The sequence below is a fragment of the Coregonus clupeaformis genome, unplaced genomic scaffold, assembly GCF_020615455.1.
Source record: "Coregonus clupeaformis isolate EN_2021a unplaced genomic scaffold, ASM2061545v1 scaf5275, whole genome shotgun sequence".
NCBI classification, from domain to species: Eukaryota; Metazoa; Chordata; class Actinopteri; order Salmoniformes; family Salmonidae; genus Coregonus; species Coregonus clupeaformis.
In genome coordinates, this window is record NW_025538729.1 from 1 (window position 1) to 17125 (window position 17125).

The window sequence follows — 17125 nt, forward strand, 5'->3', positions numbered from 1 at the left end:
CCAAATATTTCATTTATAGTTAATTGGCTAAATTTCATTCTATATCCTAATAACGTTAAATAATTAAAGAGTAAGAACCGTTAATGTGGCATTTATGAAATATTAAGTTAGACTTTCTATATTAAACCCTTCGATAAGATGTCATAGGGCTATGTTTTTAATAATATCCATCATTAGGCCTAATAAAATAAAAAAAAAGGTTCCTTTTTGTAGCCTACAATTTAATCTTCTGACTGTACTGTAACACAATGCATTTAAATCAATTGCACCAGATGCAACAGAGATGACAACAATTTTACAATTTGTTTGATTGATAAAGATAATAACAATAATATTATCATTATTAATTTTTTTCCGTTGCATAAAAATAATTGTTTCAGAGTATCCTAATCGAGCATATATTTCCAATAAGTAAATTCAAAAGATGCAGCTGCTTTTGCCAAAATAGCCAAATATTTATTGATAGTTAATTGGCTATTTGAAATGGCATAGGCCTAGATTATGATGCAAATTTCGTTCTATCCTACGCAATGTTAAATAATTAAGGTAGGCTATATATTTGATTGTACTATAATACATATTACATTGGTAAATTCAATTGTAGAAATCAAATCCACCTTCAAAGACCTGCATTCAATTGGAAAGTATTTATTCAAGGTGACGTATTTCACATTTGTATGTATCAATGATATGCCTATTCTGGTGTTCAATTGAAGTTGGATATGATTCCCAATTAAAAGGTTGATTGGACTTCGAATGACGATCGAAAGAAAAGTCAGAGAGGTCATGCGAGGACATGGGTACACACCTATCCACAAATAATACTGGACTTTCCTGCTTATCACATTTAATGTCTTGAAATTGATAACTTAGAATGGGTGGGACCGGTCTGAATACCTCGATTTAAAAAAAGGAAGGCATAATTTTGTCATAGATAAGAAACTGTGCCAAATTGTAGGCCGGAATTGGCTGGAATTATCAAATTGCATCTCTTTCTATTTTTTTCCTTTGAATAGCCTTATACACAGCAATGAAGGAAATGTAATCTTCGGAAGAGTTTTGCCATAACCTTGCTTTTATTCTTGCATCAGTTGGATCAACTAAAACTGTTTAGCTGTGATCGTGCGAATTTTGAAACGTTGGTAATCTAGATAAAACTGTATATGCCTATTTACATATGATTTCAGATTGTAGGATCTAACCTACAGACTTGATAATGTAACAACTAATAAATTAACATTTATTGTATTTTTTAACAGATAAATGATTGGAATTTAGGTCATCAAATTCGAGAGCTGAAGCGCTCACTTGGCCAATACTTATCTTTGCCAGAGCCAATCACATGCGCCGCCTCCAGTGGGCGGAGAGCGCTCATAAATATAAGTTGCAGGCAAAGTGTCTCCCTACACAAGACATTAATTAATTGTATCTTGTTGCAAAACCGGAGATCAAACACTGACAACATGGTTGACTGGACAGATGCAGAGAAGAGCACCATCAGTGCTGTGTGGGGCAAAGTAGATATCAATGAGGTCGGACCACTGGCTCTGGGAAGGTGGGGCACGGCTTCAGCCTGATTCAAGTATATAATTTAATGTAGCTTATCATGAGTAATTATAACACTATTATACCTGTCATGTTATCTAATCATTACTATTAATATTGAGTTGATATTGTTAAACTTGAATGGAGCATGTTAGAGTATTAATTAGGCATATAATTGAAATACATTTGAAAATAATCCACATATGTCTGTGTTCTTGCAATGACAGAGTCCTGATCGTCTACCCCTGGACTCAGCGTTATTTCGGCTCTTTCGGAGATCTGTCCACTCCTGCAGCAATCATGGGCAACCCCAAAGTTGCTGCTCACGGCAAGGTCGTGTGTGGAGCTCTGGATAAAGCTGTGAAGAACATGGGCAACATCTTGGCCACATACAAGTCACTGAGCGAGACCCATGCCAACAAACTCTTCGTCGACCCTGACAATTTCAGGGTATGCCTTCTGTCTTGAGAAATAGGTTTATATTTTAGGCTATACTGAGTTAGGCCTGCACGTATAACATTCAGAACAATACGTCTAATTCCAAAGGTAAAACAAAAACGGCAGTCTTATTTAACGTCTTCCTTCTTTGTTTTTTTGTCCACAGGTGTTGGCTGACGTCCTCACAATTGTCATTGCCGCCAAGTTCGGAGCAGCTTTCACTCCTGAAATCCAGGCAACCTGGCAGAAGTTCATGAAAGTGGTTGTGGCAGGCATGGGCAGTCGGTATTTCTAAATGCATCCCAGACAAGTGATTATGTTCTGACATCCCTGCCTGAGTGAAAATAAAGACATCGAAACAAAATATTGTATTTGTATTTATACAAAGTGTTTTTTTAGAAGGGGGTGGGGGGGTGTTTAGCAATTTTGGGGACAGTTCCACATCAAAATCCTTAAGATCAATACTTAGGCTATACCCTATTTAGATGAGGGAAGTGGAGCTAGGCCCCTATATGGCATGTAATCGAAGAAAGAAAAACAAGTGGGCGGCCAGTACGATGCAGAACACTTTAGTAAACTATTTACAGGTAATATTTACAAAGCATACATATAAGTCGCAGGGCCTCGTTTCCCAGAGCCTTCGTAGCCTTAAGATCATTGCCATGCGATACAGGTCTCTTTCTCTCACACACACACCGCATACCGTTTGGCGCCGCCAACTACAGCAGCGTTCGGGTACTACTGTAAAGAAATACAGTAAGTTAGAGTAATTTTTACAGGGGGCTTACAATTACAGATAATAACAGTAGTTTTCAGCATTTTACCCATAATCCAGTGCAATCTACAGCATTAATTTTGTAAAACACATTTAAGGTATTTTACTGTGCATGCTACAGTGTTTTACTTTTGAAAATTACAGAAAAGTCTTACAGTGTAGAACCTTCTTGTCTTTATTAGCCGAGTCGTTTCCCAGAGCCTTCGTAAGTAACGTGGCTCTTAAAAACACTCTTAAAAACCTTTGCACGTCTATGAGTGATCCAGACCACTCATAGAGCAACCAAAGTGCATGGTTAGATGTTTTTTTGCCCTTTCGCGTCACTTCATTTACGTAAGTTGTTTAGCCTATCTGTCTGACCGTGACCGCCTATAACGTCAGAACGAAGTTGACTACAAAAACAGATACAATTGAAGTATCTGCAATTGTTTCAAACAAGTGAGGGATAAAAGTATGCTTCAAATGAAAAACGAGGTGACTGTATTAAAATGTAGCCTACATACATGGGCATATAAAGGCTATTTCAATCATATTGAAATTAATTTCATGTTCAACCAATCGAGTTATATTTTGCCACTAGGCTACGGTCTGTACTTTTTGTCTCAATGTGTTTCATGATGTGTGACAACATGTGCGCAATGATGTGCCCAATCTGTGATTTAGTGCATTATTATTGCATAAAGCATAATAAGCCGCCTCAATAGCCTATTTGCAGCCATAGTCAAAGTGGATTGCCTATACAGCCTAGGTTTATCTGTAGTCAAGTCTGTGATTTTGTCAAATAAGCTGGCAAATGCTATTAATTGAAAATCATAAATGAGCTCTTGATCATTGTCGATTGATAATTAATAATCCTGATCTTTACTAAAGCAACAATATGTTAATAACATTGTTGTTGGTTTTATAGGCCGCTACTACATACACTCTAAAAAGTAAAGGTTCCTGGAGGATCCTTTAGGGGTTCTTCAAACTGAAACTGTGGGGGAACCCCTATAAGTTCTTCGAAGAACTCTTCAGAAGTGTTCTTCTGTAGCTCTGTTGGTAGAGCATGGCGGTTGCAACGCCAGGGTTGTGGGTTCGATTCCCACGGGGGGCCAGTATGATAGGAGCTTCTGCTAAATGACTAAAAATGTAAAATAAAATAATGTTAGAATGTTCTTCAAAGAACCCCCTTCAATGGATCATAAGATAACATTTTGGGGTTAATTTTTTAACTAACCCCCCTCCCCTATTATTATTATTAATAATACGCTTAACAATAACAAAAATGACACAATATTTTAGTTGTCAGTGTTTATTAAGATTTTAGTGGCAAAGCAGAATAAAAAAATTCAAATATAAGGTAAACTCCCAGCGGAGCCCCAGGTATAATGGATATATCCTCTGACGTGTTGATGTTAATGTGTTGATGTTCTCCGTATCCATAGCCAATAATGATTTTGCAGTGCATGGAGATCGAACAGGTTTCCTGTTATATTCATCAGAGGTGTAGGGTGGGTGAAGTCTGTGAATACAAAAAATAGTAATTATACAGATGATTACCAAAACATGCACACGACAGTATTCATACCTTGGCTTTTGTGGTAAATATGGATGAATAAAACTCTTTTGATAATGGTTTTCATACACATAGATTGTCCATAATGTAGAGGCCTATGGGATTTTCCTTGAAGAGGTAAGGGAGGAGGATTGTACACGTGATCTGCATAACATACCAATACCAATTGACATACATCTGTATACCTGCAGACACAGACACAAAAGTGAGCAGTTCATTCATCTGCACCCAATACAGCTAGCCTTCAACATATTCTTATAGCATATATATTCTTACCTCTTTGTTGATTGATATCCATTGAATTGTGTCCATTTTCAGTTTTAGAATGATCTGTACAAATATGAAAAGATAGATGGTATCATCATGAAACAATATCAATTTAGATCATACAAGGGACAAACCTTACCTTAAATTGTGGAGATCTTTACATTTTTAGAACAGGTTTTTAGAAATGTTTGCAAATGTATATTACAAAAATAATACCTTATTTACATAAGTATTCAGACCCTTTGTTATGAGACTCGAAATTGAGCTCAGGTGCTTACTGTTTCCATTGATCATCCTTGAGATGTTTCTACAACTTGATTGGAGTCCGCCTGTGGTAAATTCAATTGATTGGACATGATTTGCTAAGTCCCACAGTTGACAGCGCATGTCAGAGCAAAAACAAAGCCATGAGGTCAAAGGAATTGTCCGTAGAGCTCCAAGACAGGATTGTGTTGAGTCACAGATCTGGGGAAGGGTACCAAAACATTTCTGCAACATTGAAGGTCCCCAAGAACACAATGGCCTCCATCATTCTTAAATGGAAGAAGTTTGGAACCACCAAAACTCTTTCTAAAGCTGGCCGCCCTGCCAAACTTAGCAATCGGGTGAGAAGGGCCTTGGTCAGGGAGGTGACCAAGAACCTGATGGTCACTCTGACAGAGCTCCAGAGTTCCTCTCTGTGGAGATGGGAGAACCTTCCAGTAGGACAACCATCTCTGCAGCACTCCACCAATCAGGCTTTTATGGTACAGTGACCAAACGGAAGCCACTCCTCAGTAAAATGCACATGACAGCCCGCTTGGAGTTTGCCAAAAGGCACCTAAAGGACTCTTAGACCATAAGAAACAAGATTCTCTAGTCTGAAGAAACCAAGATTGAACACTTTGGCCTGAATGCCAAGCGTCACGTCTGGAGGAAACCTGGCACTATCCCTACGCTGATGAAGCATGGTGGTAGCAGCATCATGCCGTGTTGATGTTTTTTAGCAGAAGGGACTGGGAGACTAGTCAGGATCGAGGGAAAGATGAATGGAGCAAAGTACAGAGAGATCCTTGATGAAAACCTGCTCCAGCGTGGTCAGGACCTCAGACTGGGGCAAAGGTTCCCCTTCCAACAAGATAACGACCTTAAGCACACAGCCAAGACAACGCAGGAGTGGCTTCGGGACAAGTCTCTGAATGTCCTTGAATGGCCCAGCCAGAGCACCGACTTGAACCCGATCGAACATCCCTGGAGAGACCTGAAAATAGCTGTGCAGCAACGCTGCCAGTTGCTGCAGGAACTTGTCCACGGACAGGTGAATCTCGGGTGGGAGTTTGGCGGGAAATAGGCTACAACGACCACAATCAGGTTGTGAGCCAGGATCTGCAAAGGAAAATAAAATGTAGATTATTTCATCTTCACACAGGTAACAACTCAGAAAAAAAATGTTTGTGTTCTTTCCAGTCTTATTCTCTTACCTTTAAGTTGGTGGGTTCTGAAGGTTAACCTTCCAACACAATCCTGTCTCAGAGCTCTACGGACAATTCCTTTGACCTCATGCCTTAGTACTACTGGATTTATGGTGCTTTCAAGACAACTGGGAACTCTGAAAAAACAAGATCGAATCTTGATGATGTCAGTGATCTTCAGGTCGTTGCTCTAGAAAGAGGCCCGAGTTCCCGAGTTACAATTCAGAGTTGGATGACCGTTAAAAACGTATTTTCCCAGTCTAAGCTCATTTTTTGCCGAGTTCCCAGTTGTCTTGAACTCACTGAAGTCAGATTTCACAGTTCCGGAGTTAACAGTTGTTTTGAGCGTGCAGAAATCATGCTGGATTGTCAGCATGGCCAATGTTGAGAGTTTATCATTTTAAGCTTGGAAAAGAGAACCTTGAACCCAGAATTGGGACCACACAGCCACTCCACTGAATAGCAGGCTAGTGATTGCTTTGCAATGCTTGTTGTTAGCCGCTGATTCCATCCAAACAACTTATTGTTGAATTTGCGATTTCCAACAATGGCGATGAGCACCGATACGTTTTATCTATAATTTCTCTTCATTATTTCTGTTCATATGACACGGATTAAAAAGGATTTGCCTGTAGATAGTCAACTTGATTCATGATGATGACTGCTAGCTGACATTGCCAACCCCTAAGCTCCTTATTTTCCACTGGCTGCACCACCACCACAGAAAGCACTGAGCTAGGCTGAAACACCTGCATTTTGGAGTAGCCTTACTCAAGAAAGCAAAAAAGAGACCATGTTTGCATGCGGCTTTATTAACCCAAGTAATGTTATTTTTTATTTTTTATTTTTTTTACATTGTTTGCAATCTGATATGTGACAAGTATTAATGCCAAATAACATGCAAAACAGGCAAACCCCCCCAGTTTTTTTTTGTGGGGGGTGTTTTGTGGGGTTTTTTAGCTAAAAATATGGGGCTCAAAACAGGGAATGACCGGTCAATGTTTAGTCAATTTTAGAATAAGGCTGTAACATAACATAATGTGGAAAACGTCAAGGGGTCTGAATACTTTCAGAATTTACTCTAGCTAACATTTCCCAGCTTAATTGTAACCAAATATCCAAAAGGAGATTCAGTGAAAACAAAAATCTGACATTGATTAATTTATCAAGATGAGTTCAAATGCTTTTCTCAAAGCAGCGCAATGACGCCTGTCCCAATCAAAATGGTGCTGGAATTATTTTGTTATTATTATTAAGCCATCATTTCTGAATGAAAGATGGTACCAACATGAAGCCTATTGTATAACATCATTTTATAGTATACATACAATGCATCATCCAAACTGCATGATTGCCTACACGTACTGTAAGTGGCTAAAGGAAAATGTTCTATTTTTTTAATCAGGCCTACCTTATTATAAATTAGGCCATCATCATTGTCAATCGTGAATGCTAATTCTTCACTTTTTAAAGGTGAAACCTCCATGCTGCATGTATGCCAACCATTTGATCCAAATCAGTTTCATGGGAATATGCATTTCGATCTTCTTGAATGATATTATTATTATTATTATTATTATTATGGCTAACTGGCCAAACTAATCACATTTTAGAGCAGATGGAGTGCCAAGAGTGTGGAAAGCTGTCATCAAGGCAAAGGGTGGCTATTTGAAGAATCTCAAATATAACATATATTTTCATTTGTTTAACACTTTTTTAGTTACTACATGATTCCATATGTGTTATTTAATAGTTTTGATGTCTTTACTATTATTCCACAGTGTAGAAAATACATTTCAGAATGGGGGGGGGGGGGCATGTCCCCCCCTGTCCCCAGTGTAAGTTGCGCCCCTGCTCCTGATTATAACGGTTGGATGACTTCGGGAGTTTCACCTAACCACAGCTCTATGAACTAAGTGGCGCATTCAATTGACTACAATTTTTTTTACCCAATTGCAGCAGTGCAAAAGATTCGGGGCTGACCCAAAAACATTCGGGGCTAACGCCCCGAAAGCCAGGTCCTGTTGACATCCATGCTTTGGATTGGAAAATATGCATACAGTTTATTGAGGTAGGCCTATTGAGAAATACCTCTGAATACCTGTTGGAATACCATATGTTGCAGTCAACTGGAGGGAAAGTTCCCAAGATTTCCCCATTTAATTTAGAACGCATCCCGTTAAAGTTACGTAAATGGCCTTGTGTAGTTATTTGGCCAGTTACAGCAGGGAAATCAATCATGCTATCCTGCTATATGACAATGAAGAGTAATGTCTGGCCACAACATATTGGTCTCAGGCACATTCATTTAGGACATTTTAATGTCAAGGTGTATGCTAAGGTGGAGTAAAAATATAATTAATTGTGAAGTGCATAATTTTTATGAAATGCCCTTGAAACAATGTGAAATAGGCTGTTAACTTTATTCTATACTTGACGTGACAAATATATTCTACAAGAGAATCCAAATGTAGCCGACAATATATATCACAAGACATTGTCAGTGTGTCAATATTGGATGGACATTATGCCTCGGATGACAGCTTGACAGCTGAACTCCCGTTTAGCGGTACTTCTCCGCCAGGGCCAGAGCCAGTTGCTGCAGGAACTTGTCCACGGACAGATGGATCTCGGGGGTGAATTCCGCAGGGAAGTAGGCGGCAACGACCACAATCAGGTTGTGAGCCAGGATCTGCAAATGAAAAGGGAAATAGATTATTTCACATTCACACAGGTAAAATCTCCGATTTTGTGTGTGTCCTTTCCAGTCTTATTCTCTTACCTTGAAGTTGGTGGGGTCCACCCTCAGCTTGGTGGCGTGCAGTTCACTGAGCTTGGACAAGAAATCAACGAGATTGTCCATGTTGCCTACACATTCATCGATCTGATTCATGATGGTGATGCCGTGCTTCTTCACTGGAGCGGAATAGGGGGCCACGGAAGCCCAGTGGGAGAAGTAGGCCTTGGTCTGGGGGTAGACAACCACCATCCTGTCGTGGACATTAGAAATCAGGTGAGCCAAAATGAATATTCAATAATCATTCACACGGTCGGGGCTCCCGCCCTTTCTTCGCCGGCATACACTCTTAGAAAAAAGGGTTCCAAAAGGGTTCTACCTGGAACCAAAAGGGTTCTCTACCTCGAACCAAAAAGGGTTCTTCAAATTGTTATCCTTTAGGGACAGCTGAACAACCCTTTTAGGTTCCAGATATCTCCTTTAGGCTAAGCATTTATAGCTTCCAAATTGACTGAGGAATTCTGTGTTAATAATTTGAACAGCCTACATGTCCCTAGTCTATATTTTATCATACATCGTTATGTAATTACCTGGAAAGAGCCTGTTCTCCAATCTCATCGGATTTAGGGAGGATCTTGCCCCAGATGGCCTTCACGTTGGCTTTGTCATTGGCTGAGAGACTCATAGCTGCGTCTTGTCCGTTTATCCACCTAAATGAGGATGCTAAGAAAAGAAGCTGGTGAGCGTGGAAAACTCAGAGGCTTTTTTTATTGACGCACAAGAAAAGGCACACCCTGATATAATCTTAGCTCCACCTCTGATTGGGCATTTGTCCAAGACATGATTCATGTTTGTTATACTTTATAATTATGCAACCGAGCCAATTCGTGTAATGCCCAAAATATGACCTTTGCACATAATACTTTCGTTTGTAAAAATGCTGCCATAACAGTGCATGCATTTATTTCATATATATTGAATAACAAAGGGTTTTTGAAACACTTAAAACCTCAATATTTTCTTTAGAATTAAAGTTTAGACGTAAGTATTAAGACTCGTCTAATATTGCAGCACTCATTTGTGAGCGAGTATAGGCTATGTGATTCTGTAGCCTATGGAAAAATAAATGGAAAGGTTTTGTTCTGGTAGCAAAGCGTTGCCTAGGCCTATCACAAAACATTTAACAATATGTAGGCTACATGCATTTTATTTCAGAGGAATTAAACAAAAAGCTTTACACTTTCATTGAATGAAATAGGCTAATATTCAAATTGTGTCTCCAGATAGAACTTATCATGCAATTCCCCTGATGAAGGCTAGCCTATACAACAACGGCTTTTCCCCAACTGACATTTCGATTCATCATTAAAAAATACCAGAAATATGGAACTATCAAATGGGTGGGGCCATCTGAATATGAAGATAACACACATTTTTTGTCATGCTCTTTCTTCAGTAGTTTACACCCAATCTAGGTTTTTATTTTTTAAATGAGACCCTAAATAAACACTTACATTAATAATTAGCATTTTACAAAGATAATATTACAATTCAATGTAAATATTACAACGATAAATTAAAAGAGAATTTAGGGCTAAAGGAACCTAAATCCTTTATTGGTCTATACATTTTACTTTTTGAAATTATGTTCGATTGCATCATTAAGTATGCATGTGTTTATGAAGGCTAATCATTACATTTACATTTACATTGTAGTCATTTAGCAGACGCTCTTATCCAGAGCGACTTACAGTTAGTGAGTGCATACATTTTCATACTGACCTGTTTATTCGATCCGTAATATTTTGAATTTGGCAACGCCTAAATGACCAAGCATTATCTTTAAAGGTGGGATGAAGTTGCTGATATGAGCCCGCCCAGACATTCATCCAATCATTTTCTGTGTTCTTTCAGGGCGGAGATACTGAACATCAATAAATTGGACATCACAGGAGAGAAAAAGCTCAGGGATCCCTTGTAACATTTTGCAAGTACCAACGGAAATCAACAAACAAACGTCAACATGGTCGACTGGACAGATGCTGAGCGCAGTGCCATCGTAGGCCTGTGGGGAAAGATCAGCGTGGATGAGATCGGACCCCAGGCCCTGGCGAGGTACATTCTTGTAATGTTTATGTAGATATCATTAAATAATAACACGATAATAGGCTACCTAGGCTATTTAGCACTAATTGTGTAGTAGGAAATCGCGGTGTTCACCTTTGGTGCGATACAGTATAAAAAACTAAACATGTATGCATTCACTAACTGTAAGTCGCTCTGGATAAGAGCGTCTGCTAAATGACCTAAATGCGATACAGACCTTATTGATTGTGAAGTATAATTGTAATTGCAGCCTGTTTTATTTATTTTTTAGACTTCTGATCGTGTCTCCATGGACTCAGAGGCACTTCAGCACCTTCGGCAACCTGTCCACACCCGCTGCCATCATGGGTAACCCCGCTGTTGCCAAACACGGAAAGACCGTGATGCACGGACTGGACAGAGCTGTGCAGAACCTGGATGACATCAAAAACACCTATACTGCACTGAGTGTGATGCACTCGGAGAAACTGCACGTGGATCCCGACAACTTCAGGGTGAGTATTAAACTTTAGCAAACTAAAACAAAATACAAAAATACATAGTATTTTGCATTAAATAGCGTTATGAGCCGATGTAAAGCTTATTCCAATATTTCATTCTCCATGTGGTTCTTGTACGGTCCCCTCTCCACAGCTCCTCGCCGACTGCATCACCGTGTGCGTGGCCGCCAAGCTCGGTCCCGCCGGTTTCAGTGCTGATACTCAGGAAGCCTTCCAGAAGTTCCTGGCTGTCGTTGTGTCCGCTCTCGGCAGACAGTACCACTAGAGCGTCACTCGACAGTATCAATATGGAAGAGAGATTACACTCCAACTCCAGTCTGTTAGGCTGGAAGCTGTGCCATAGCTACACATATTGAAAATAATAAAATCAATTTAAAAGCATTTATGTTTTTGAAGTGTTGTTTTTCGATGGAAAATGCTCACCTGCAATTTTACTGATGGCAAATGGTTTCTAGTTAGGCCTTCAGAGGTTTCAAATAAGCGATGCACATGTATAGGCCTAGCCTACACATCATCAAATTTGAAAAATAAATTATTTCCTAAAGCGTGGACAGATGATCAAATGTTTTACATTTAGCAGATGCTCTTATCCAGAGAGACTTACAGGTGCAATTAAAGTTAAGTGCCTTGCTCAAGGGCACATACGACCTTTCGGTTACTGGGCCAACACTCTTAACCGCTAGGCTACCTGCCGACCATCACATAATGTTTGCTAATTGATAACTACAGTATATTTAGATATTTATTTTATTTGCTTTAGATATGTAAATATGTATTTCCTTAGAATGACTGCAATCCACTGTCAACAAATGCTTTAAAAAATGTTGGACCTAAAACCCATTCAAGTCAATCTTTTTAGCAACATTTTAAATGTCATACCCCATTAATGTAAAATTATTTTAAACACATTGAGTAGCCTAACACAATTCATTTAAAATATGATTTGGGAGTGTTGCCCTCACCGTCACCGGATTTATCCACATCAATGTGACAGATCGCGCCATCTTGCAAAATGAGGGCAACTGATGCATGGCTTTATTCAAACAAATCCGGTGACGGTGAGTAAAATACAAAATAGTGCTGCAAGAATTATTGTGGCTTCCGGAGTGGCGCAGCGGTCTAAGGTACTGCATCGCAGTGCTAGAGGTCACTACAGATCCGGGTTCGATGTTTCGGGGGACGCATGGCTCTCGACCTTCGCCTCTCTCGAGTCAGTACTGAGTTGCAGCGATGGGACAAGACTGTAACTACCAACTGGATATCACGAAATTGGGGAGAATAAAGGGGTAAAAAGTTTTTTAAAGATTTATTGCATCAATTCAGGTAATCCCATCAAACCTGTGAAAAACTGCAGATGGATTGAAACTCTCATCCGTAATCTTTTGCCTCTCATGTTATGCCTGAGTGCATAAATCTGCGCGTAAAACCAAGCCTGTGCGTAAAACCAAGCAGGAACAAGCCGCACAAGAAAAGCCCGAGAGACTATCCCACTAGTACTAGCCTACATCTCACCAAATTTCACTTCACATAAAGTGAAAACAATACACATTTGTACGAAATAATGAGACCCTTTAACTTACAGACATATATGTGCAGAGATGGGCAAAAATACTTTAATAAAATGTGCTATTTTGTTTGTTTTTTCGCATTGTTTGTAACTGATTTTGTACATAATGTTGCTGCCACCGTCTCTTATGACCGATAAGAGCTTCTGGACATCAGAACAGCGATTACTCACCTTGAACTAGACTAATAATTTTTCTTTAATGAGTCGGATGAGAGGGATTTGATCCAGATACCCGACAGGGCCCTCATCCCGTTCATTCACAGTAGAAAGAGACGGAGATATCGCAGAGGAGATCGGGGTGCCTGGTAAGTCGCCGGCGACGAGTGGCTAATCTGCCTTTGCCATCGGTACTATTGGCCAAGCACAATCGCTTGTTAATAAAGTGGATGAACTACAAGCATGTATATCCTACCAACGGGACATTAAAAACGGTCATATCTTATGTTTCACCATGTCATGGCTGAACAACGACCTTAATAACATACAGCTGGCGGGTTATACACTGTATCGGCAGGATAGAACAGCAGCCTCTGGTAAGACAATGGGTGGTGGTCTGTATATTTGTAAACAACAGCTGGTGCACGATATCTAAGGAAGACTCGAGGTTTTGCTCGCCTGAAGTAGAGTATCATGATAAGCTGTAGACCACACTATCTACCAAGAGAGTTTTCATCTATATTCTACCACTACATACCGATGCTGGCACTAAGAACGCACTCAATGAGCTGTATATGGCCATAAGCAAACAGGAAAACGCTCATCCAGAGGCGGCACTCCTAGTGGCCGGGGACTTTAATGCTAGGAAACTTACATCCGTTTTACCTCATTTCTACCAGTATGTTAAATGTGCAACCAGAGGGGAAAAAAACTCTAGACCACCTTTACTCCACACACAGAGATGCGTACAAAGCTCTCCCACGCCCCCCATTTGGCAAATCTGACCATTATTCTATCATCCTGATTCCTGCTTACAAGCAAAAACTAAAGTAGGAAGCACCAGTGACTCGGTCAATAAAAAAAGTGGTCAGATGAAGCAGATGCTAAGCTACAGGAGTGTTTTGCTAGCAGAGACTGGAATATGTTCCGGGATTCTTCCGATGGCACTGAGGAGTACACCACATCAGTCACTGGCTTCATCAATAAGTGCATGGATTACACGCAACATCTGCACTGAGCTAAAGGGTAGAGCTGCCGCTTTCAAGGAGCGGGACTCTAACCCGGAAGCTTATAAGAAATCCCGCTATGCCCTCCGACGAACCATCAAACAGGCAAAGCATCAATACAGGACTAAGCTGGAATCGTACACACGGCTCCGACGCTCGTCGGATGTGGCAGGGCTTGCAAACTATTACAGACTACAAAGGGAAGCACAACTGCGAGCTTCCCAGTGACACAAGCCTACCAGACGAGCTAAATTACTTCTATGCTCGCTTCGAGGCAAAGTAAAGAGGGCACGACAAAACCTATTCCCCTAAGGAGACTGAAAAGATTTGGCATGGGTCTCTCAGATCCTCAAAAGGTACTACAGCTGCACCATTGAGAGCATCCTGACTGGTTGCATCACTGCCTGGTATGGCAACTGCTCTGGCTCCGACCGCAAGGCACTACAGAGGGTAGTGCATACGGCCCAGTACATCACTGGGGCCAAGATTCTTGCCATCCAGGACCTCTATACCAGGCGGTGTCAGAGGAAGGCCCTAAAATTTGGCAAAGACTCCAGCCATGCTAGTCATAGACTGTTCTCTCTGCTACTGCACGGCAAGCTGTACCGGAGTGCCAAGTCTAGGTCCAAGAGGCTCCTAAACAGCTTCTACCCCCAAGCCATAACACTCCTGAACATCTAATCAAATAGCTACCCAGACTCCTGGAGGATCCTTTAGGGGTTCTTCAAATTGAAACCCCCCCGCCCCCTCCCCTATTATTAATAATAATACTCATTACAATAACAACACTAACACAATATTTTAGTTGTCAGTGTTTATTATGATTTTAGTGGCAAAGCAGAATATAATATTTCAAATATAAGGTAAACTCCCAGCAGAGCCCCAAGTCCAATGGATATATCCTCTGACGTGTTGATGGCATCATCATAAAACAATATGAATTTAGATCATACAAGGGACAACCCTTACCTTGAGGAGATCTTTAAATGTTTCGTTACGTGCCTGCACCTGCGGTCCTTTCCAATCCAAATATTTCAGTTGGGCAGTTAGGTTCCTGCAAGAACCCCCATCTACTAAGGAGGTTCCTCGATGAACTCCACCTCCTATGGGGTTCTTGGAAGAACCTTTTGGGGGCAATTTTCAGTGCCAAGAACCTTAAGGTTCTTCGAAGAACTTTGAGGATCTTAGAAGAACCCTTGTTGAACCCCTATTGTTATTTTACTGCTGCGCTTTAATTATTTTTTTAGGTATTCTTTCTTAAAACTACATTGTTGGTTAAGGGCTTGTAAGTAAGCATTTCACTGTAAGGTCTCCACCTGTTGTAAAAAATACCCTAAATACCATGCATCAAAGAGAAACTACAAAATGCCGGTGTCAAAAATACATTTAATTACTCAAATTGTATTTAGTTAATCGAAAAACAGAAAATACATTTGCAAACTTAAATTAGCTAGGCTATTAAACAACCAGTTACCCTTAGTTAACACGCTATAAACAGTATCAATAGCCCAGACAATTGGCATAGACAATTGGCTAGCGCATGGTGGGCCTAAAGCCCTATTTTTAAAATAATGTATTCGTTCCTTTGTCATTCAATTTTGTATAATGTGGTAATCTAATGTATTTAGCCTGTTGTAGTGCTAACATTCAAATATGACCTTGATGGTGAAATGTGGTGGAATAAGGACACAAACAGAGGACGTAACTGATGAATTGCCCGTTTATTTTATTGTGATAACAACAGAGCAGGAACTGAACTCCAATTTATCTGTATTTGTCAGCCAGGGCAGCGGACAAGGCTGCAAGGAATTTATCCACAGCAATGTGCACTTCGGGAGTGAAATCCGCAGGGAAGTGAACAGCCAGGGTCACAAGGATGTTGTGGGACAGAATCTGAAAAGTATATTTTTAAAGTTAATATTGAATGATTAAGCCATAGCAACAGACTTAGAGTTGATGTCGAAAGTGATCAATATACAGACAATAGGTTATCTGGGAGCGAACCTTGAAGTTTCCAGGGTCAACGCGCAGCTTGAAAGCGTGCAAATCGCTGAGCGCACTCAGTCCTCCGACGAGGTTGTCCATCTTTCCGACAGCATTACCAATTGCACCCATGATGGTACTTCCATGCTTCTTGACTGGGGCAGAGCCGGGGCTCAGGTCAGCCCAGTGGGAGAAGTAGGTCTTAGTCTGGGGGTAAGCAGTCAGCATCCTGCAAAGGAAGGTACAGAATAGTTTGTACCATAGGCGTTTTTATTCGATTTTCAACTTCTAAGCATTACGCGTATCATATTTCTCCCATCGTCTGTGTCTACAATGTAATCAAAGTAGTTGACTTATTGTATGTTAAAATGTTTCGTCCGGGTAGGCACATAGGCCGCTGTCAACAGGTTAAACACAACCATTCTCATAATTATTTTTTTGAAGAAGGCTTACCTTCCCAAAGCCTCAGCGCCGACGACATCTGCCTCTCCACTAATCTTGCCCCAGAAGGCCTTGACCAAAGATTTGTCCTTTGCTGTCAGACTCATTTTGCTCCTTTTTGATTTCCCTGTATTAAATGTACAAGAAATGAACCTAACAAGTTGACTGTCTATACAACTAGGTCCCTTTATATTATCGTAGAGCAGCAGACACGCCCAGCTACTATGGTACACTCCCCCTCCACTGTAACCATCTTGGTCAAAATCCAATAGTAAGAACCGTTATCTTGGCTTTCATGAAATATTACATTAGCGTTTTTATATCAGGTAATTCAATAAGATGTCAGAGGGCTATGCTTCTAATCATATCCATCATTAATTTTGTTCCTTTTTGTGGCCTACGTTTTCATCTTCTGGCTGTACTGTAACACAATGCATATACATGAATTGTAGGCCTACCAGATGCAACAATTTTACAATTTGTTTGATTGATAAAGATAAAATATTATTATTTATTTCGTTGCATAAAACGAAATATTTCAGTGTAATCAAGCATATATTTCCAATAGGTTAATTCTAAAGTTGCAGCTGCTTT

At 40.2% G+C, this 17125-nt stretch overlaps 4 protein-coding genes across 4 annotated transcripts; 2 read left to right on the forward strand and 2 right to left on the reverse strand.

Moving 5' to 3' along the window:
• Nucleotides 1-1400: 1400 nt before the first annotated feature.
• LOC121550828 (hemoglobin subunit beta-1-like) lies at nucleotides 1401-2347 on the forward strand. The gene is made up of 3 exons (XM_045220727.1): nucleotides 1401-1555; nucleotides 1773-1995; nucleotides 2150-2347. Exons 1-3 carry the CDS (start codon nucleotides 1464-1466, stop codon nucleotides 2276-2278), a joined length of 444 nt encoding a protein of 147 aa, XP_045076662.1. The 5' UTR covers nucleotides 1401-1463; the 3' UTR covers nucleotides 2279-2347.
• A 5990-nt stretch (nucleotides 2348-8337) lies between these two features.
• Nucleotides 8338-9507, reverse strand: LOC121566201 (hemoglobin subunit alpha-4-like). Its single transcript, XM_045220726.1, has 3 exons — nucleotides 9362-9507; nucleotides 8817-9024; nucleotides 8338-8726 (listed from the first exon to the last, which is right to left on the reverse strand). Exons 1-3 carry the CDS (start codon nucleotides 9454-9456, stop codon nucleotides 8598-8600), a joined length of 432 nt encoding a protein of 143 aa, XP_045076661.1. The 5' UTR covers nucleotides 9457-9507; the 3' UTR covers nucleotides 8338-8597.
• A 1214-nt stretch (nucleotides 9508-10721) lies between these two features.
• LOC121550830 (hemoglobin subunit beta-4) lies at nucleotides 10722-11758 on the forward strand. The gene is made up of 3 exons (XM_041863198.2): nucleotides 10722-10886; nucleotides 11149-11371; nucleotides 11511-11758. The coding sequence occupies exons 1-3, from the start codon at nucleotides 10795-10797 to the stop codon at nucleotides 11640-11642; spliced, it is 447 nt and encodes a 148-aa protein (XP_041719132.1). The 5' UTR covers nucleotides 10722-10794; the 3' UTR covers nucleotides 11643-11758.
• A 4058-nt stretch (nucleotides 11759-15816) lies between these two features.
• Nucleotides 15817-16697, reverse strand: LOC121550829 (hemoglobin subunit alpha). Its single transcript, XM_041863197.2, has 3 exons — nucleotides 16544-16697; nucleotides 16112-16319; nucleotides 15817-16000 (listed from the first exon to the last, which is right to left on the reverse strand). Exons 1-3 carry the CDS (start codon nucleotides 16636-16638, stop codon nucleotides 15872-15874), a joined length of 432 nt encoding a protein of 143 aa, XP_041719131.1. The 5' UTR covers nucleotides 16639-16697; the 3' UTR covers nucleotides 15817-15871.
• Between the last annotated feature and the right edge of the window lie 428 nt (nucleotides 16698-17125).

Coding starts and splice junctions, on each gene's coding strand:
- LOC121550828 (XM_045220727.1), top strand. CDS start 1,464: ATGGTTGACTGGACAGATGCAGAGAAGAGCACCATCAGTGCTGTGTGG. Junction 1,556..1,772: donor GGACCACTGGCTCTGGGAAG/GTGGGGCACGGC, acceptor TTGCAATGACAG/AGTCCTGATCGTCTACCCCT. Junction 1,996..2,149: donor TCGACCCTGACAATTTCAGG/GTATGCCTTCTG, acceptor TTTTGTCCACAG/GTGTTGGCTGACGTCCTCAC.
- LOC121566201 (XM_045220726.1), bottom strand. CDS start 9,456: ATGAGTCTCTCAGCCAATGACAAAGCCAACGTGAAGGCCATCTGGGGC. Junction 9,025..9,361: donor GGAGAACAGGCTCTTTCCAG/GTAATTACATAA, acceptor TGTCCACGACAG/GATGGTGGTTGTCTACCCCC. Junction 8,727..8,816: donor TGGACCCCACCAACTTCAAG/GTAAGAGAATAA, acceptor TTTCATTTGCAG/ATCCTGGCTCACAACCTGAT.
- LOC121550830 (XM_041863198.2), top strand. CDS start 10,795: ATGGTCGACTGGACAGATGCTGAGCGCAGTGCCATCGTAGGCCTGTGG. Junction 10,887..11,148: donor GGACCCCAGGCCCTGGCGAG/GTACATTCTTGT, acceptor TTTATTTTTTAG/ACTTCTGATCGTGTCTCCAT. Junction 11,372..11,510: donor TGGATCCCGACAACTTCAGG/GTGAGTATTAAA, acceptor CCCTCTCCACAG/CTCCTCGCCGACTGCATCAC.
- LOC121550829 (XM_041863197.2), bottom strand. CDS start 16,638: ATGAGTCTGACAGCAAAGGACAAATCTTTGGTCAAGGCCTTCTGGGGC. Junction 16,320..16,543: donor GGCGCTGAGGCTTTGGGAAG/GTAAGCCTTCTT, acceptor CTTCCTTTGCAG/GATGCTGACTGCTTACCCCC. Junction 16,001..16,111: donor TTGACCCTGGAAACTTCAAG/GTTCGCTCCCAG, acceptor TATACTTTTCAG/ATTCTGTCCCACAACATCCT.